The 20942-nt window shown below is 46.6% G+C and overlaps 2 protein-coding genes across 2 annotated transcripts in view; both read right to left on the reverse strand.

Moving 5' to 3' along the window:
* The window catches only part of LOC136588670 (DNA-directed RNA polymerase II subunit RPB11-a-like), a 15596-nt gene extending 11517 nt beyond the window's left edge, over positions 1-4079 (reverse strand). Inside the window, exon 1 of the mRNA XM_066588105.1 lies at positions 4057-4079. Within this exon, the coding sequence (XP_066444202.1) occupies positions 4057-4079 (23 nt within the window). The remainder of the gene's footprint in view (positions 1-4056) is intronic.
* Positions 4080-6203: 2124 nt separating this feature from the next.
* LOC136576263 (protein kinase C theta type-like) lies at positions 6204-20758 on the reverse strand. The gene is made up of 6 exons (XM_066575423.1): positions 20640-20758; positions 8081-8334; positions 7822-7884; positions 7112-7666; positions 6882-6925; positions 6204-6335 (listed from the first exon to the last, which is right to left on the reverse strand). The coding sequence occupies exons 1-5, from the start codon at positions 20676-20678 to the stop codon at positions 6901-6903; spliced, it is 936 nt and encodes a 311-aa protein (XP_066431520.1). The 5' UTR covers positions 20679-20758; the 3' UTR covers positions 6204-6335; positions 6882-6900.
* Positions 20759-20942: the final 184 nt, after the last annotated feature.

Genomic DNA, 20942 nt, shown 5'->3' on the forward strand with positions numbered 1-20942 from the left:
ACTTCAGGGAACTCTTTTATTTTCTGTGTTCCTTTCAGGTAAAGTGTGTATTAGTGCAGTTACCGCACTTACTGATCACTTTATTCATGAAAGATCTGACATGTTATCGCACATGACCTCTAGCCGAATCCACCAGCGCCTTTTGTATGGGCCAGAATCCCTTTCTCTGTTTGGGTTCTATCCTCTATGTTTTGTGTCCGTAGATTTTGTGTGCGCAAAAAAAGTAGTTTTGACTCTACTTTCTTGCACTTTGCGCAGTGAAACTGCCATAGAAGTCTATTACAGGTGCGTAACCATGTAAGGGGAAAGCTGAAATACTGCGCAAAATACAGGAAAAGAACAATGGACATTATTTGGCTTTAATAGTCAATCAACCCCATGAAAAGGCAGTGACCTGTGCGTGTGTGAACTGTCCCTGAGTGTGCAAGAAGTCCAAATAATATGAGCTGGGACGTGCATCACCCTGATTACCAGGCTCTTCAAACATCAATCAGGTGCAAGTACACGGCTCTGCTGCGACAGTATTTACGCTAACGCTCGTCTTAAACCGCCCTTCAGGCTTATTCACACGTCAGGATTTTTTATCAGTATTTGTCAGCCAAAACCAGGAAGACCTGAAAATCTCTCTATTATACTTTTTCTCCACTCCTGGTTTTGGCTCAAATACTGATGAACAATACTGTCCTGTGAATAAGCCCTCCAGAAGATTGATTTTGCGCAGGTTTTTGTGCACATAAAATCTGTGCACTCTAAACAGAGAAAAGAACTCATTGATCTCACTAGGTTTGTTCTCATAAGTATGTTTTGCACGCGCAAATTTTGCTTTCACAAACAAATATGTCCTCTTTTTCCTGTGTTTTACGCAGCGAAATTGCCATAGAAGTCCATGGCAGGCATGCAAATAAGCAAGAGGATGCGTGAAACACTGCAAGAAACGCAGGAAAACAAGACTGCCGGACCTCGTTAGGCTTTCAATGGTTTTGTTTTCATTATCGGGATTCTTGCGCGTTAATAGTACATGGGAAAAAAGATAGGACCTCCCCTACCTTTCTCACACATACTTAATATTAGGGCTTATTCAGACGTCCATATATCAGCCTGGTTTTCACACCCGACCGATATACGCTGTCTCGCTCTGCAGGGGGAGGAGGTGGGACGGGCTGGGAGCAGAGCAATGAGTCTAAAAAAAAATGTTCATGATCTAATACAGGCTCCACCCCTGCCCCGCCCACTCCCATTGCAAATTGTTTGGAGGGGAGGAGAGAGGGTAGAGAGTCGGTGAGGGGGAGGGAAGGAAGGTACTGCTCAGATGGAAGCGTAGATCGGCCGGCCATGAAAACACAACCGATATACACTTGTGTAAATAAGCCCTAAATCACAGCCATGTATTTAAGCCCTGAGGAATCATTATCAGATTTCCTGTCGGGCTCCTTTCAGAGGGACATGAAACAGGTTTCCGTTTTATAACCAGTAATATTGTCTGGTTTCTTCTTCATTTCACCGGGTTTCCATCGCCTGTTTATACCGATATGGCAGCATCCTTCCAAGCCAATATGTTTCCTTGTACAGCTGAGCCTGAACACACATGTCCCACTTTATTATAAAGCTGTTCCTATAGCTGGGCCGCCTTATAAAAGTGAGAACTGCACTTCAGTTGTCTGTGTGCTACACTAGGGGGCAGTGGTGCGCAGCCTGTGGCTGAATATCTGTTGGGAGGCATTCAGTACACCCCAAAAGCCTACATATAAGGGCCCCTAATTTGCTCCATGAACGATCGCTTTTTGTGCATTTTTGTACATACTCTTGGACTTTTTCACTTGTAGGTCCAGTTCACCCCCACTGTGCTTTTAACTCATTAAGGACCAGGCACAGTAAATTTACTGGTCCTGGGCTTAAAGCACCGCCAATAGTAAAATTATGGCGGCGCTTTAAGACTCCTGGCTCTGCAATCAATCAGAGGCAGAAACGGGTTATCAGTAGAGATGAGCGAATCTACTCGTTTCGAGTATTTACTCAATCGAGCACCGCGATTTTCGAGTACTTCAGTACTCGGGTGAAAAGATTCGGGGGGCTGGGGAAGGCGTGGCGGCGTGGGGGGTAGCAGCGGGGAACAGGGGGGAGCTCTCTCCCTCTCACCCCCACTCCCCGTTGCAACTCCCCACTCACTCACGGCGCCCCCCGAATCTTTTCGGCCGAGTACGGAAGTACTCGAAAATCGCGGTGCTCGGGCGAAAAAGGGGCGTGGCAGAGAAGGCTCGCTCATCTCTAGTTATCAGCTCTTAGTGACAGCTGAAAATCCAGAGAAGAAGGCAGGAGGGTTTTTTAACCCTTTCTGCCTTCTGCTTCTCCGAGTACACAGTGCTCAATGAGCACTGTGTACTGAAAGTGAAAGTGGAAGGGAAGGGGGGGGGGGGGGGGGGGGGTGCCGTATGCAGCCTGTAAACCAAAACCATACATACTATATATCAAAAGCAAATAGAGGAACCCGTTCCCATACTTTATTTTAGCATAAATATACTAAATAGAAAAAAAGATCTATAAATGTAAAAAAAAAATCTTTTTTTTTTAGCATTTTACCCCCAATAAGACTAAAAAATGGGAAAAAAAGTGAAAAAGATACTTTAAAAGTCGCCCTATTTGTCATGGAAAAAAAAAACGCAGTAAAAATAATTTTGGTAGTTAAAGGAAATAAAATAGAGCAGTAAAACCGCCACATGGGTAAAATCTCTAAAAAGTGTCTGGTCCTTAAGGTGCAAAACAGCTTGGTCCTTAAGGGGTTAAAGGCGAATTAGACTAACGAGTTCCAGATATGTTCCCTTTCCCCAGGAATTGTGCAGCGCATTGTGCAATTGTGCACCTCTCATAGACTTCTATGGTGATTTTTGATGTGCAAAAGTGCACAAACATAGAGCATACTGTGGTAATAAAAAAAGAGTATTGAGAATGAACCTATTGAAATCAATGGGTTTTATTCTCGGCATATTTTTGGCGCACAAATACGCTCATGTGAAGGCGCCCTTAGAGTTATAGTGCCAGAACATCTGGATTCTGCAGGTTGGGCTCTGCTTCTCCATTGTGTAGAGTGAACTAATCCCTACAGACAAATATCCGAACTACAGCTGGTCACTTAGGGCTGAAACAGACTGGCGCATGCACAAATACGCTCACCGCTATGGAGGGTATTAGCGCCAGAACAAGGTAAAATCCTTTGGTTTTTTAAACATTTTTAAATTTTGCGCTATTGTGCACGGTAAAAAAAAAGGAGGACAATAGGCCCGGCCTTGTCTTTTCTCGCAATAAGAGCTACGTGTGAGAAAGATAGAGCAAGTGCCATCTTTCCTTATACGTAGTATTAACACGCCAGAATCTGGCTAGTCAAAATGAAGCCGTGGAAAGCAATGGTTTCATTTCATAATGTTTTGTGGCCATGATTTTCATTCCCCAAAACATAAGGAAATCACAGCCATCTACTTCAGCCCTTATAAGACACCTTGAGGTAGAGGTACGACTACAATGAACCCATCCTAAATAAGAGCACATTCACACATTTGTCGCAGTTTGGCCACAATTTCACAAACACATAGAAACTCCTGGCCAAAGTATGCTGTGCGAATGTACTATAAAAAGAGGAATCGGGTTCAATTTCTAAAACTGGGTGTAAGGGCTTCTTTACACAGGCGTACCTTGTTCATGCTCCCCGCTACACAGTGCGCTTCAGCATGAATAGAAGTAGAAATATTTTGTTTTTTTAACCTTTTGAACTCTGCACTATTCTATGCGAGTTTGAAAAAAAAAAAATCGTGAAGATAGGTCCTGCCCAATATTACTGACACATAGTATCAACGGGCGAGAATACTGCTAGTGAAAACAAAACTATGAACTCAATGGTTTCGTTTCGCCCCGTTATGTGGCCGTGATTATAATGGCTGCAAAACGGGACAAAATCATGGCCATCTGTCTAAGCCCTAAACAGAATCAGTGCCCAGGACAGCAGCAGCTGTAGAACAGACTGGACACGACCCATGGAGAGGCGCTGGTTTTGTGGAGAGCATATACCTGACTTTTGTAGTAGAAACCATCGGGGAGCTTGGCCCATTCATAGGAAAACTACATAGACTTCCAGTGGAAATAAAGACACGGACACAAAGATATAAGGGGGGAAAGAAGATTTTATTTCAAGTTATAGGCAATAGTAGATTTTAGAATGGGGAATTTAGAGGCTGAGTTGATCGAGAGGAAGGAAAAAAATCCCCTTGAGGTATGAGCCAATCTTTGTCAAAGGTATGTTCACACGTAGCAGAAATTTGGCGGATTTTCCTTGGCAGAAAATCCATGAAAAAATGTGCAGCATTTCCACATCAGCAAAATCTGCACCATTGCGAATTTAGACTCAGTTTTATCTGCAGCTGATTTCAGTCTGCAACACCGCCGCTCTTACCTCGGAATACTGAGCCCTCACCGTAATGCACATTCCTCACCCAGAAACCGCTACTGAGCGCTGCTGGTCAGGTGATGTGGGAGTGGGCGCACTCCCTGACCAATGGCGATGGTGGCGACGGGCTCAGTAGTGGTTGCTGTGTGAAGGATGTGACTGTAGTAAGAGCTCAGTATTCCAAGGTGAGAGGGGCGGCGTTAGAGATGGAAATCAGTGGGGGATCTGCAGCTCAAGTCGAGTCAGAATCCACACTAAGGGCTTAAGCAGAAAAATGCATGAGCAAATACACTCGCCGCTACGGAGCATATTTGCGAATGAAAAGTCCACGGCCTTTTTTTTTTAACAGTTTAAACTCTGCTCTATTGCACGCATAAAAAAAAGCAGAGAGATAGGGCAGGATCGATCTTTTTTTCCCATATATAAAAAATATGTGCCAGAAAGATAGGGTAAGTCCTATATTTTCTTGCGCAAGAAACACGCTCATGAAAACAAAACCATTTAAATCAATGGCTTCGCTTCATCACATTCTGTGGCCGTGAATTTCACGCTCACAAAACCTTCCGCAAACACGGTCGTCTGTCGAAGCCCTAATGATGTGGATTTTGATGCAGAAATGTTCCATATTTTTCCACTTCAGAATATCCACAGCATTTCTGTTACGTGTGAACGTACCCTAGGGGAAAAAATCCTTCCTGACCCCAAATATGGCGATCAGAACAAGTCCCAGGATCAAAGCCGATATTTGACTTTTTAAAGTATATTGTTTTCTAGTTATAGATTTGAATATATAATCTGTTCTTACTATTTACTGTATGTTTGTGTGAACTATAAAGTGTAGGAACTAAACCTACTTATAGACTGTGTTGATCCAAAGGAAGGCGAAAACCCCCTTGAGGAAAGAGCCAATTATCCTGTTTTAAGGGGGGAAAAATTCCTTCCTGACCCCAAATATGGCGATCAGAACAAGTCCCAGGATCAAAACCGCCATCTGACCTATCTGACTCTCCAAAATATTATATTATTATTGTTTTCATAAATCTAAATAAATAAATCTGTTATTACTATTTACTGTATGTTTGTGTGAACTATAAAGTGTAGGAACTAAACCTACTTATAGACTGTGTTGATCCAGAGGAAGGCAAAAACCCCCTTTAGGAAAGAGCCAATTATCCTGTTTTAAGGGGGAAAAAAATTCCTTCCTGACCCCAAATATGGCAATCAGAATAAATCTCAGGATCAAACGCCAGCAGCTCACCTCCCTGGTACATGTCGTGTTAGCTAGAAATTCTACAAAGCTAAAGTTCTTTATTATTTTTTATATGTATGTATTACGTTATATATGTGGCTACTTCCCTATAAATAAAAGCTAAACCTATTTAAGGCTGTGAGTTGATCCAGAGGAAGGCAAAAACCTCCTTGAGGTATGAGCCAATTGTCCACAAGTTGGAAAAATTCCTTCCTGACCCCAAATATGGCAATCAGAACAAGTCCCAGGATCAAAGCCGACATCTACGCCTATCTGAGTGTACTTGTGTCTATGTATCTGTTTGTGTCTATGTATGTGTTTGTGTCTATACTTGTGTCTAATCCTAATGTATGCGGTGTGGGCTACTTACCCGGCCTGTGCTGAGGTCTTACTAGCAACCAGGAGTTCAGGGATAATAGCCGCTCTGGCTATTTTTCCTGAACTCACCAGTTACCAATCAAGCACAGGCCGCTCCGGGGGTGTAGAGTGTCTTCAGGAGAGGATGATGTCCGATGCCAGCTGGAGGATGTCAAGATTCAGGGGTTGGTGGAAGTATGCATCATACAGTTGGTGGAGAGAGGATGTTTTGGGCAAGCCGAGGTCTTCTACAGCAGCAGAGTCTTGGGTTCAGGAGACAGTTGGCGTAGGCTCAGCCTACAAGACATGAGAGAAATGTTACTTTTACCTGCTGTGGATATAAACAAGTGAACTACTCTAACATGACGACTTATATCAGGATCTGATTTGAACCTGATATAAATAGGAGTGAATTTCTGTATTATGAGTTGATATTAGGGGTTTTGTAATTCTGGTAGCCATAATTGAGGCCACATAACTTGTCAACCAGAAGCTGGTGTAAATTATGCCAGAAATGTATGCCTGATTGTACCTGGCATACATTTCTCTGTACGAAAACAGAGGAGCTGAGAGGCACCTAATATATGAAGAACGATGTGCTTCTTCATATATTAGGAGCATCTAGCACCAGTGCTAATAACAAGACCGGCATTTCAAATGCCGGTCTTAATATTTTTCCCAAAGCCTTTTCTTATTTTAGAGGAAACGTTTTTTTAATATTAAACTTTCTAATGTATGTGAAGTTTTGTTACAATGTATGGCTATAATGGTAGATGTCTTATGCGTATAGGTATGTCTAGGTGTACAGATATGCATGTGTAGGTGTGTATAGAAGGTACTTACCAGATGGTTGTCGCTTCCTTCACAATCGGATTCTTCTCATCATCCTAAGAAGAAGCAGAGACATAGTTAATAATAATTAAGCTGAGGGGAGAGAAGACCCTGGAACTGACATGGGGACATGAATATAGATTATTATATGACCTCCTGTGCTGTCTGACACCAGAGGAACAATGATGATGAACACAGAGGTCAGACTGAAGAATATCATCCCTAGAGAAGGAAGATCTTACCGGGTCCAGCTTGGTGAAGTGTACGAGAATCCGTCTATGGGGTGAAGGGGTGTCTTATTTTCCGGCCACTGCAGGTTTCGATTCTCCAGAACTTTCCTGTATGGTTTGAATGGCGGCCGTGCTTTCTTCCATTCCAGTTCTTCCCAATCTATGGTGTTGAAGAAAGGGTGACCTCTGATGTTCTTATAGACACCCAGCCTCTTCTCAGGATTCTTTCGCAGCAGTCTCTCCAGAAGATGCTTCACATCAGCATCAAGCCAAGATGGAAATTTGGGCTGCTTTCTGGTGACGGATTTGATGAGCTTTCTTCTGATGGGGCCGTGGTAGAAAGGGGACTGTCCTGCCGCCATCCAGGATACAACAATCCCCAGGCTCCACCAGTCGACTGCTGCGTCGTACTCCTCTTCAAGAAGCACCTCTGGAGCCATATATTGAAATGTGCCCGTCATTCCGTTGATCTTATTAGACGAGGTGACGCCGTCTTGGGCCAGCCCCAAGTCAATCAGGCGGATATGTCCAGATCTGTCCAGCATGATGTTCTCTGGCTTTATATCTCTGCAATAAAGAAAAGATGCAAATCAGTTCAGTGATGCAGGAGACTTAGGGATGGACCGCAGCAAAACCAGTCCTAATTCCGGACTCTGGGAAAGCTGCGTCCATTATCTCCACCTGTGCAAGGAAGCAGAGAAATGTGGGAAAGTTGTGCTTACCGGTGGACGATGCTGCGTCGGTGCAGGAACTGGAGGACGCATACAATCTCCGCTGTGTAGAATCTGACGGAGAGAAGAGTGTAGTATCAATGACATGATATCAGTTCCATGACATCATGTCACCATCAAAGTGTCTGTCAGCACTAGAAGAGAGGAGGCGCTGTTTGTCGCAGCCTGTACGCCCTCCATTCTTCTATGTCTGACCTGTCATGTCACCCTCAGAGTTTCCCTCCCGTCTCCTGATTAGTCATTTACTCACCTCACATTGCTGATGTCCAAGCAGCCGCACATCTTGATCATTGCCCCCAGGCTTCCGCCGGACAGATACTCCGTGATGAAGTAGACTCGGCTGGCAGACTGCTGTGCGGCATACAGTTGGCATATGAAGGGGCAGTCTTGGGCCTTCAGGAGTATCCGTCTCTCTCTCATTAAGATGTGTTCTTCGCTTCTTTCCTTGTTGATAACCTTGATGGCCATGAAGGTGTTTCTTTCGGGGAATGATGCCAGGACCACCTGAGGAGAGCAAGTAGGAAATGATCACTGACAGTGGCCAGAGGGGAAATCATATCCATGTATTACATGGGGGATTTATCAGTAGGGGCTTCTGGCTATTCCTCGCCTCAAGGCTAGGTTCACACAGCAAATGTGCGTCAAAACCTGAATGTACGTTTTTTTGACTATCCAAACTCTGCGCTAGTGCATGCAGGTATAAAAAATGTGGGAAGATAGGTGCTGCACCATTTTTCTCACATTTAGTATTAATGTAAAAGGTTCCTCCATCGGGATCATTTTAATTTCCACACAACTGCAAGTTTTCTAAAACTTGAGCAGTTTGTGATGAACTATGGGCACCGCTGCCATCCCAGACATGAAGTGCCATCCCTGCCCCACAATGGAAACTAAACCATTGATATTGATGGTTTTGTTTCCTCCCGTTATGCATCTGTGATTTTCATGGCCACATAACAGGACTAAAACACGCCCATTTGTTTGATCTTTTTTATCTATATGTAGCAGATGGGTGAAAAATTCTGAAAACTTTTCCTCTCCGTAATACCGTTTTAAGATATCATCTGATACTGTAGTTGCTGCTCATCATTACAGGTGACTGATTTACTGTAAAAAAAAAGGGCCAGGTAGCCGCAGCATCAGCTGGTGTCTTAAACTGTTGGCTGGTGCCTCCCCTTCTCAGTCCTGACTGCGCCCAGGACACATGCCCACCTGCCCCCTCTAGCTACAGTATGCCATTGTTTATTGTGTGGGGGCAACAAGGAGGGCTAATTACTGTGCGGAAACCATAAAGGGGGCTAGTTACTGTGTAAGAGCTCCATTACTGTGTAAAAGACAATATGAAGTCTATGGGAGGTTCAAAATGTGCAAGGGGAAGGGTATGACACTGCGCAAAATGCATAGCTACCTACAATAACTTTCCCCATACAAATGTAATAATAAAATAGACTGTTCACCTAATGGTACCGTATGCTGTTCAAATAATACCGCCACAATGTTCCCATGTAATACTGCTATACTATGTTAACTAATACCATCATACCATGCAGAAAAGACAGCGCTATCCATTGCTCAAATAACGCCACAATACATCCTTCAAATAATACTATTATACCACGCAAAGACTATCATCATACTGGATATTGTTGAAATAATATCCCAAGCAAACAGCATTGGCATTCTATAACCCAATAAGGCTGATTTCACATCATATTTGGGAGATCCACTTTCAAATACTTTTTTTTTTTTTTTTTTTTTTTAAGTCCAGCGAGAACGGTCAAGGAAGATGGGAAATGTAGATCTCACAAAAATGATATTAAATTGGCCAAAAACCACCATAAAGAGCCAAAATAATGGACATATGAATATATACTACTATGTACACTGTCTGATTTATACTGTCATACCAGCCTAAAGACAGCATATAGCATTGGCACAATATGCTAATTATACGCTTTAATGAAAGATATGTATATATTTTTGTGTGTTTAAACAGGGAGTTGTCCATCTATGAGCGACTACCTGTTTACTCTGAATGGATCTGAGTGGCTAGAAGAGATCCCCAGCGCGCTCCACCTACATTTAGTAATCGTTGAGACGGCTGTTGGGTGCTTAAGTGCTCGATAGTCGTCCTGTAAAACTACATTAATGTTATGTTCACATGTAGTGGAATTGGAGCGGATTTGGATGCGTTTTTTTGGTGTAGATCAACACCAAAATTCATAATGTGTGAATGTATCCTGAGCCTCTCTATGTGGATTAAATGGCTGGTAACTGAAAATAAAACTCACCTTGCTGAAGCTTCCTCTACCCAATATCTGAAGGGCGGTGAAGCAGCTGATGTCAAATCTGTGGTGTGATGGCGTAGGGTCCTGGCTGGTGCCCAGTCTTGGCTCCTCATCCTCAGGCCTATCCTCTCCGCTCTTCCTCTTCTTTATCTCTGTGAGTCCGCTCACGCTCTCTTCTTCTCGTTTACGTTTTTCGCCATATCCTCTGTGTCCAGTGGACGCCATTTTTCACAATCTGCAGTTTTCTATCCAATCGCTGCCGTTGACAGTTGGAAGGAAATGGCAGTTGGCCGAGTGGAGGTCAAAGGTCATTGAAGCCGATGTTGACATCAGCTTGCCAGTACCCTGCTCTGCCATACACAGTGATGTGGGCACCATGAGTGATGGTCTAGTGCCCAGAGAAAATGAGAAATTCATGGCTGGTTCTGCTAGTGCCACATATTAGTAGATGGGGCAGGGATGGCACTTCATGTCTGGGTTGGCAGCAGTGCCCATAGTTCATCACAAACTGCTCAAGTTTTAGGAAACTTGCAGTTGTGTGACAATTAAAATGGTCCCCATGGAGGAACAAACCACAAATTGTACTAATATTAGGAATAATAAAGCCTTGTGAGGGTCATTATCTGCTCCATTCTATAAGTGTTCATTATCCAGATATATGATGTGTATTACCATAGGTTACAATGGGCAGTGCCCTCGCCAGCACAGATCTGGGTGTACAGGGGGAGATGCTTCTATGGAGGTTAGGGTTTAAACAGATGAGCGTGTTTTAGTCCCATTATACAGCTATGAAAACCATGGCTGCATAACGGAATGAAATGAAACCATTAATTTCACTGGTTTCATTTTCACTATCAGGATTCTTGCGCGTTAATACTACTTGCGAGAAAGATAAGGCCGGACCTATCTTCCCACTATCTTTTTTCAAACTTATGTGTGTGTGAATAGTCCAAAGGGAAAAAAAACAAACCCGTGGTTCATGCACTAATACGCTCGCCTCTACGGGCAGGCATGGAGGCATACAGGTTCATTATGGTATCCTACGGCATATCAGTCCACATTTGCTATAACTGAGCCTCTGGATCGTGCAAACTCATAGGCTGTTGAAGTTGGTGTTCCAGATGGTCCCAAACATGTTCTCTATGCTATAAATCTGGCAATCAGGAAGACCACAGAAGTGTGACAATGTTATGGAGGCATTCCTGTGACACCCTTGCTGTGTGCGGCTGAGCACCGTAGGTGCTGACCGGTGGTCCGCGCTCACTAGAGGCTGCCAAGGGGTCTGTTCTGGAGTGTCTATTTTGAGGGGGAGCGATGTAGCTACTAACGTCAGCTGTGGATATTTTCCAGATTGGAAAAGCTGCCCAATTTGCAGTGGAATTTTTTGCAACGGACACTCCACAGCGTTTCCACCCCATGTGAACGTACCTTTAGTGATTTACTACAGACTGAGGATGTGCAAGCAGAAGGTTACAGTCATGTCCAATAAGCTTGTGGAATACTCGTCACACATTTTTATATCATGTGCAAATAAAATTACTGCAAATTAAAAACCGTGTGAGAGGATGAATCAGAAGAGGCAGTTTGAGTACTTGTAGGGCTGATGCTGGAAGAAGTAGTGGTAGAGATTACACTTGTTGGCTTAAGGCCCAATGTCTATGGGTTGACTTGATTTGCGGAAGATCTGCAATTCAAGCTGCCCATAGAAAAGCATTGGCGTCCACACCTGAATTAGAGCATGCGGATTTGTTTGGCGGATCTTTTGATGCGGAAAACAAATTGCAGCATGTTCCATTTCACTGCGTTTACCGCATGGACGGCTTTCATTGAAGTCAATGGAAGCAGTCCGATTCGCGACCCATCTGCGGGACAAAAATTTGTACTGCGCGTTTTTAACAGTGAGCTGTGTGGACCATCTGCAGTACAGATGTTCCAGAAGAATACAGGTCCGCGCGGTTGCTGCCTGCAGATATAGGTACGCAGGGTCACCGGCCGTGGGCAGGTTTGGATTACGCTGCAGGCTCCTACATACGGAATCCGACCCGCCCATGGACATGAGGCCTTAAGGCCTCGTTCAAACGGGCTACGAAAATCGTACGATTTTGTAGCAATTCGACATCACTTCAAAAGTCATGTATGTGAAGCCCATGGTTTCCAATGGGTTCTTTCACATGAGATGTTTTGTAGTCTGAAAGAACTCATTGGAAACCATGAGCTTCTCATACATGCGTTTTGTAGTGATGTTGCATTGCTACAAAATCGTGCAATTTTTTAACCCATGTAAAACAGGCCTTATGGTGCCAGATAAGTCAAGATTTGAAAAGAAGTAGCAGAAGGGGTGTTCAGGTAAGAAAGACAAGAAGATGGAGGAATTGAGGGGAAAGACTACATAGAGGAATTAAAGGAAGCTCCAGAAGATTAAAGACTAAATTCGATTCCATATGTGGACCATTAGATCTAAGGGATCAGCTCTGAGGTTGTTTAATGAAAAGATGTCTATTACGAAACACAGGACTGGGATTCATGCCCACTGATGATGTTCTGGCAGATAACTCAATCTCAATACAATCCCAATAATCCATCTCATTTACATGACAGTTCGTTGAAAGCGCTTCCGCCTCCACATTCTGCTGCCCAGGTTGTTGTCATCCTGACTCTGGACGTGAATTGGCATGAGATGTACTGGTTGCTGGCGCTGTGTTCTTGATCTTCTTTGCAGGATGGCTGAAGAGGGTGATGGGCCGGGCTGCTCAAAATCCATACTCTGTGACTTACCATCCCTTCTTTCTTCTGATAAAACTCCCCCAACCTTCTTGTGATTGTTGTTGGCTGGCCTGTGGTATGTTGGGACCTGTTCTATAATTTAAATGATGTATAGGTTTTTTTTTTTAAATTTAATATTTTATCATTTTTGGATAGTCACACCTATAATCCCCCCTCTACTCTTCCCCTCCATACTGTCACCCACCATCTCCCGCTTTACTCCTTCTATCACCTCTGTCACCCACCATCCCCCCCACTACTACCCATCATCCACGATCTCTCCCTCTGTTCCCCCCCTACTCAGTCACCCACTATGCCCTCTACTCCTCCTCTCTCTTCCTTTTCTACTCCATCATCCACCATTTCCCCTCTACTTCTCTCCCTCGGTACCCCCATCTTATCCCTATCACCTACCAATTTCCCCTATACTCCCTGTCACCCACCATCCCCTCTCTACTCCTCCATTCCTTATTCTTCACGCTTATACCTTTTCTCCCTCTGACCCCCCTCTACTACTTCTCTCCTTCCTATCCCCTAAATTCCCTATCACCCACCATTCCCCTGTATATGTAGAGGCAATTTCATTCTGAGTCAGGACCTCACTGGGAAAACCCGGCCTCATTAGACTCTCAATGTCACACTGTTTCGTGTCGAGCTCGGCAGAACGGAAAAATGACGAATGCACTGTGCAATCCTCCTGCAGTGTCTTATAGCACATAAAACAAGGATTATACACCTCGACTTCCCCAGCACATATGTATTAAAATGCCCCAACTATTGCTGAGCTGGCCTGACAGATAGGACCTCAAGATTCCCGATGCTTCTATGAAGGTGCATTTTATAAAATATGCTGCAGATTTCTGCAGCGGAAATTTACATGCTGCGGTTTTACAAATTCGGTTGCGGATTGTTTCCGCAACATGTGAATGGTATTCCATAAAATACCATTCACTGTAGGACTTCTGTGCCCGTCCGGGTTCTTCTTTGTCTGTACTGCAGGAGCGTCTGCCGTCATGCTGGCACGCATGGGCAGTAGAGAAAAGGCTGTGCAGTCGCTAGGCGATTAGGCAGATCCCGCGACTCTACTGCAGTGCTCACTGTAAAAGGGCCGCGGGACTGAAAATCGCATGCTGCATTTTTCCTGCCACAAGCGGAAATTTCCGGTCATGCGCAGAAAGCAGCGGCTCTTCATAGAAGACAATTAGCGTTATTAGCTGGGGAATCTGGGGACAGACACTGGCCCCAGATTCTACAAATCAAATCCGACCGTGTGCAGGAGCCCTTAATGTTAAAGTACGCTGCAGATTTTCTGCAGCCAATTCTGCTGTGGACATGCCGCACGTTTTGCCCCATGTAAACACACCCAGAGGTTTTCCTGGATTGAATAATAGTATATAATGGGCAGGGAATAGTGGAAAGTAAAAAAAGCCATACGCCTCTCACTTAAATGCTTCTTTCCTCGTCCAGCGTAGCCCCCCCCCCCCCTGCCGCTTTAATTCCGGAAAAAGCTGCAGCTGAAGCCTGTGATTGGCTGACAAGCATACAATTAAATGGTACAAGTGCTGTAGCTTCTACCAGAATGAAAGCAACAGGTATCAGGGTGATTACGCTGGACAAGGGAGGGCATTTAAGAGGTGAGCATGACTTATTTTACACCTCTTCCTGAATGCCGCGAGCTAACTAAGGAGGCGGCACATGACTGGGAACAGGCACGGTAGGGGTTAAGCAGAGCGAGCATAAGGGGTGGAGTCAGGAGTCAAGCAGTGATGAGAGAAGGACAGAGCAGAGACAGCAGCATAAGAAGTTTTCAAGGAGAAAAAGAGGATTTTTGAAGCAGCGAGAGTGCAACAGAGAGAAGGAGCAGCGAGAAGAAGGGAGGCGCGGAAAAGAGTAACTGCAAGTGGGAAGAAAGGAGCACCATCAAGTCCGTGGGATCCAGAAGCCCCAAGATTCGAGGATGGCTGACCGGCGTGCACAGATCCAGGAGGCGATTCATCGGGACGGCGCTGAGTGGCTGGAGGAAATAATGGCAAGTTGCCGATCGGGCTCGGAGTCGGGGAGGCCAGTCGGGCCGGCTGCAGGGCTTCCGGCGGCAAGCGGAGGAGCGGAGCAAACGGGGGATGCCGGGCGAGGCCGCCCGAAGAGAAGAAAAAACCCCCCAGCGAGGCTTAGCCCAAGCCCCGCAGCTAAGAGGGTCGGCCGCAGGAGCGGTCGCGGCGGCGGGACGCGCCACAAGGTGTGTGGCGGGAGATTCAATCCGTGCGGCAGTTGGAGCGCCCGCGGAGGAGCAGCGGGAACAGCCGATTGGCAGTCCGCAAGGCAGAAGAGGCACAGCGGCAGCATTAAGCGTAGGCTCCGCGTCCAGGACAGCACGTACCATATATCACACCCGCTGGCACCGGGTACGCAGGCAGCACCCAGGGTCGCGAGCATAGCAGCCGTGTGGCTCGCAGACATCATTTTTTACAGCAGCAAGCAATCGCAGGCACTAGCACGCATAGGCGCCGCTATGTCAATCCATGTTTCGTGGTGGCCCCATCTTCCGGGGGGGGGGGGGGGGTGATTCATCGCAGGGGTACGCCAGTCGCGCTAGCGGCAATAGACAAGGTGTGGGTGCAGAACGTAGACAGCAAGAGAGAGCCAGGAGGGAGATACCAGAAAAGGCGCGAAAGCGAGCTTGCTAGATTAGGGGCAGAGGCAAGCGAAAAGAGGAGGAGACCAAGCGGAGAGGCTCTGGGCGAAGGGGCAAGGGATCCAGGTCAGCGGTATCACCAGGAAACCTACCGCCAAGCAGCACCTCCGTCACCTTATACAGCAAGTATGCACAATATACGCCACGCGAGGCAGGATACACCACAAGAACGGCCGGAGCAGGGCCACCTTTGTACAGCAAATGGTTCTGCAACGAGAGAAGCTCCGCATGTGAGTACGCGGCAGCCATCGTATAGCAGAGGCAGGAGCCCCGGAGAAAGGATGGCAGGGACCTTGCCCTTGGCGGTGCCGGAGGACAGTCATGCCGGTGAGTTACATTGTTTAAATGCATGGAAGAATGTTATGGATCCCGCTAAGGCAGCGGAGAAAAATGATTTGGTTTTGGTGTTGAAATAGGTGTTGAATGAAATGGATAAAAGTGATGTGTTATCGGTGTCCTGTGGATCCCCAGGGGGCTCGGGCCCGCCTGCGGGGCGGGAGGGTGGTGGCTTAGCAGCCAGTGGTGATGTTGACTCGTATATACAAAAAAAAAAAAAGTGTCTTATGGTCATCCGGGGAGACGAGACTCACCCGTGGTTGGTAATGTGGCTCACGCTCCCGGGACTCGTCAGCGGTGGCGAGCGGGAAAAGCGAAGAGTCGGTAAAAGATGGTTTACGCTTTCTGATCCAATTTTTGGTGGCGGGGAGCCGAGGCTCGCCCGTGGTTGGTAATTTAACTCACGCGCCCGGGACTCGTCAGCGGTGGCGAGCGGGAAAAGCGAAGAGTCGGTAAAAGATGGTTTACGATTTCTGATCCAATTTTTTAGTGGCGGGGAGCCGAGGCTCGCCCGTGGTTGGTAATTTTCCCGTGGTTGGTAATTTAACTCACGCGCCCGGGACTCGTCAGCGGTGGCGAGCGGGAGAAGCGAAGAGTCGGTCAAGGATGGTTTATGGTTTTCAGATTTCTCGGGACTCGCCTGTGGGTCGTGTGGTGGCGCTATGACGAGGACTTTCGTCGGCGCGTTTCGGCGTATGGTTGCAACTCATCTTAGCGCAACGCCCTCTAAACCTACTTTTCAAGGGTGAGGAAGCAAGAATCCTTAGACAGGGTTTTACCTACGGTTTTTTAATCCCGTTTTCCTTTCAGGCGGCTTCCATTATGTGCGCAAATTTAAAATCGGCTTTAAAAAAAAAAAATATAGAGCTAGTGAAAGAAAAGGACAATAAAGAGACGAACCACCATTTGTGAATTTGCGGGTCTCCCCATTGGGGTTAGTCCCTAAGAAGGAGACAGGCAAGTTTCGACTGATACATCATCTATCCTTCCTAAAAGGGGAGTCGGTAGATGATGGCATTACAAAAGAACAAGCATCGGTGGTTTATGCGTCCTTTGACCAAGCGGTCGCTCTGGTTAGAGCAGCAGGTAAGCGGGCACATTTAGCTAAAGCCGACATTGAGTCGGTTTTTTTAGGCAGCTGCCGATTCATCCTGAGGGTTCCACTTGTTGGGATGCAAGGTAGATAACCAGTTCTTCTACGACATGTGCCTGCCGATAGGCTGTTCGATTTCATGCTATTACTTCGAGCTTTTCAGTTCTTTCCGGGAATGGAGGCTCAGGTTTGAAACGGGCATCACATCGGTGACCCATTACCTGGATGATTTCCTGTTTATCGGTACGGTATCATCGGGCACCTGGGTTTTTTTGTTGCATACTTTCCGGTCGCTGATGCATGAGGCGGGGGTCCCATTGTCAGAGAAAAAAACGATGGGCCCGGTGACTAGGCTGATTTTCCTAGGGATCGAGATAGACACCGAGGAAATGGTTTTTAGACTACCGATAGAAAAAATGGCCCGCCTTCGGTAGACGGTAAACGATGTCGTACAATGTAAAAAAGTTACGTTGCGTCACATGCAGGCTCATGGGTCCCGTTTTTCTAGAAGATTGTCTCTATAAAGGAGCCACATTACTTCATTAGAGTCACACCAGGGATACGAGGGGATTTACACATATGGAAAATCTTCTTGGAAGCCTTTAATGGGCAGGCGGTGTGCCTCAAAGAGGAGTGGTCGGATACAGGTCTTAGCCTGTCCGCGGACGCAGCGGGATCAACAAGTTTTTGGTGTAATTTTCCGGAATCACTGGTGCAGGGAACCTTGGCCGGTATCCTGGTTGGAGAAACGATGGAATCAAAACATTACTCTGTTGGAGGTTTTTCCTGTTGGTGGTGGCAAGGAGTTACAAGACCACAAGGTGTGTTTTTTTTGGTTCGATAATGCTTCAGTGGTGCAAATTATTAACCGGCAGTCATCATCTTTCCACCGGTGTTGGCGCTTGTGAGACATGTGGTTCTGAGATGTTTACAGCTTAATATATATTTACTGGCAAAACATGTACCGGGTTATAAAAACGTGGCAGCTGATGCGCTCTCTCGTTCGCAGATGGAGCAGTTCAGAGAGCGGCACCCACAGGCGGATGCATTGGGGGTACGCTGCCCGCATTTCTTGTGGTAACTGGTAGAGCAGAGCTGCTGAAGCTTGTCGAGTCATCCGTAGCGGTGGGGAACCTGGAAAATTATAACGCGGTGTGGCAAAAATGGTTGTTTTTTTTGTGGACGGTTCTGTGGCTGGGGGCGAGAAGGCCCGTTCAGCGACCCTGGATATGTTGGCGTCTCTGCGGGTGAGACGGGCGTCGGTAGATTCGGCAAAAAGCACCTCGCGGGCGTGGCATTTTTATTAAAGTTGCACGGTTTTAAGGACGTTACAACAGAGTTCGTTTTTTGCCAGATAGTGCGCAGGTGGAAGAAAGAAAAGGTCGGTTCAGATTCCCCATCGCCCGATTACGTATCAGTTGTTGTGTAAATTATTGGACTCTTTACAAGTCACGTGTTACAACGACCACGAGGCATTGCTGTTCAGGACGGCATTCTTACTGGCGTTTTTTGCGGCGCTCAGGATCGGCGAGTTAGTGCCGAAGAGCAAGTTGTTATGCCGGGAGGATTAATGGTTGACGACGTGGTAGCGGTGGATGACGGTTTACGCGTCAGGATTAAAAAATCAAAAACCGACGTGTACGGCAGGGGTGAGTGGGTGCCGATCACTCGATTAGGCTCAGGATGGTGCTCAGTAGATACGGCAGCCAGTTACATGGCATCAAGGCCGGCAGGGGAGCAATTTCTGGTCCATGCGTCCGGCCTCCCCCTCACTCGTTTTCAAGTTTCGGCGGGGTTAAAATCGTCTTTGAGGACTATGGGCCTCGACCCGAAGGAATTCGGGACCCATTCTTTTAGAATTGGAGCGGCAACGTCGGCAGATGCGGGAGGGATGAACAAAGATGGTGTGAAACGGCTTGGGAGATGGAAGTCACAAAAATATAAGTCATATGTGCGACCCGATCTAACTGTGGGAGATTTAAGTTAGCACCCGGTATCCCGGTTTCTGTTTTAGCGGTAGGCTCGTGTGTTTTCAAGTTTTTGCCCTCGTTTGGTTTTCATTTGTTCGCAGCAGCTGAGCCGTGGAAAGTGCATATAATCGGTCACTCCTACATTTACTGGGCGGAAAGGAGGGCAGCCGTTCAGCCTTTAGGATCGGAGCTAGGCCTGACCGGAACATCCGTAACCTGGCACGGAGTCCGGGGGCTGATATGGCCCGACATGTGGAAGTTGGTGGTGGACATTGCCAGAAGTACCCCCCGGAGAGTGGTTTTGGTTGTTCACGCCGGGGGAAACGATCTCGGGAAAGTAAAGACTCGCGACCTGTTGGTCATTATGAAACAGGATTTGTTGCGTTTTCGGGAATGTTTTAATGGAGGCATCATTGTTTGGTCAGACATAGTGGCACGGAGACACTGGAATGGAGCAAGAAACCTGGAAGCGGTGGATAGAGCCAGGAGGCTGGTGAACAGGAAAATAGCTCAGTTTGTTCAGTCTATTGGAGGGGTGGCGGTTCGCCATTGGGAGTTGGAAGAGAAGGAGAAGGGGGCATTGAGGAGGGACGGTGTTCACCTCAACGAGTTGGGGTTCGATACGTTCCTATCCGGCTTGCAGGATGGGGTCGAGAAAGCTCTAGCTCGGGTTGGTGGGGTGGGGACGGAATGAGCCGCAGTAACGCGGCACATCCCTTGTGGCCCGGAATTTGTCCATGCTGTTAAGGAATAGAGGAAGGTTTGCAAGCCGAAGGAATGGGGCTTACAAACGTCCTCAGTGGACGGTTTACGAACTGCAAGAATTAACACGGACAGCATGGATAGTGATCGATTGTTAAATTAAGTTATCGTTGAGACCGTTTAATAAATAAAGCTGTGGCCTACCCCACAATTTCAGCAAGAAGTTGTAAGACATTGGTTATTTATTAGGTAAGTGAGCGGGTAAGTGATTGAGTGTTTCCAGTCCTGAATGCCGCGAGCTAACTAAGGAGGCGGCACATGACTGGGAACAGGCACGGTAGGGGTTAAGCAGAGCTAGCATAAGGGGTGGAGTTTAGACAGGAAAGAAGGGGGGGGAGCGGAAGGAGCTTCAGTCAGGAGTCAAGCGGTGAAGAGAGAAGGACAGAGCAGAGACACCCGCCCATAAGGTCAGGGAGGGAGAGGAGGTGGGCTAGTTAGAGAGGACAGTCATCGGAAGTTGTCACAGCTGGTTTTGGCCCGGAATTTGTCCATGCTGTTAAGGAATAGAGGAAGGTTTGCAAGCCGAAGGAACGGGGCTTACAAACGTCCTCAGTGGACGGTTTACGAACTGTAAGAATTAACACGGACAGCATGGATAGTGATCGATCGTTAAATTAAGTTATCGTTGAGACCGTTTAATAAATAAAGCTGTGGCCTACCCCACAATTTCAGCAAGAAGTTGTAAGACATTGGTTATTTATTAGGTAAGTGAGCGGGTAAGTGATTGAGTGTTCCCAGTCTTGCCCTTTAGATGTTTTCTTTCAGTCCTGGAAAACCCCTTTCCAGGTTAAAGGGGTTGTCCGGCCAGAAACATTACATCTCATTACTTCTGTTTGCCCATTTCCATGCACTTTTTAATATACATTGTGCATGGAAAATAATGCAAACAGAAGTTATTGACTTACCTTTAGGGGTGCCCCCCGTGTTGCTCCTCCGTCGTCCATGGTTACGACAAGTCTTCTGTTCTTCTTGTCGGGCCGGCTCCATGTCTTGACGGGACGTCGGGGACGCGCTTCTTGCTTCCTGGTTGTTCTCTCTACTGCGCATGTGCAGTAGAGCTTCAGCGGCTGGGAAGCTCTGGTCTGCCTGCAGGGGACGTGCTGCTGCTTGATCTTCTTGGTAAGGTAAGAACCTGAAGGGGGGGGTTTGGGGGGATGGGGGGTGCTGGTGGGGGCCGGGCTGTCAGATGCAGTGGGGAAAGGGGGAGG

Source organism: Eleutherodactylus coqui, chromosome 1, assembly GCF_035609145.1.
Source record: "Eleutherodactylus coqui strain aEleCoq1 chromosome 1, aEleCoq1.hap1, whole genome shotgun sequence".
Lineage (NCBI taxonomy): Eukaryota > Metazoa > Chordata > Amphibia > Anura > Eleutherodactylidae > Eleutherodactylus > Eleutherodactylus coqui.

Coding starts and splice junctions, on each gene's coding strand:
- LOC136576263 (XM_066575423.1), bottom strand. CDS start 20,678: ATGGACGACGGAGGAGCAACACGGGGGGCACCCCTAAAG. Junction 8,335..20,639: donor CACGGGGGGCACCCCTAAAG/GTAAGTCAATAA, acceptor TGCTCTCCTCAG/GTGGTCCTGGCATCATTCCC. Junction 7,885..8,080: donor TTGGACATCAGCAATGTGAG/GTGAGTAAATGA, acceptor TCTCTCCGTCAG/ATTCTACACAGCGGAGATTG.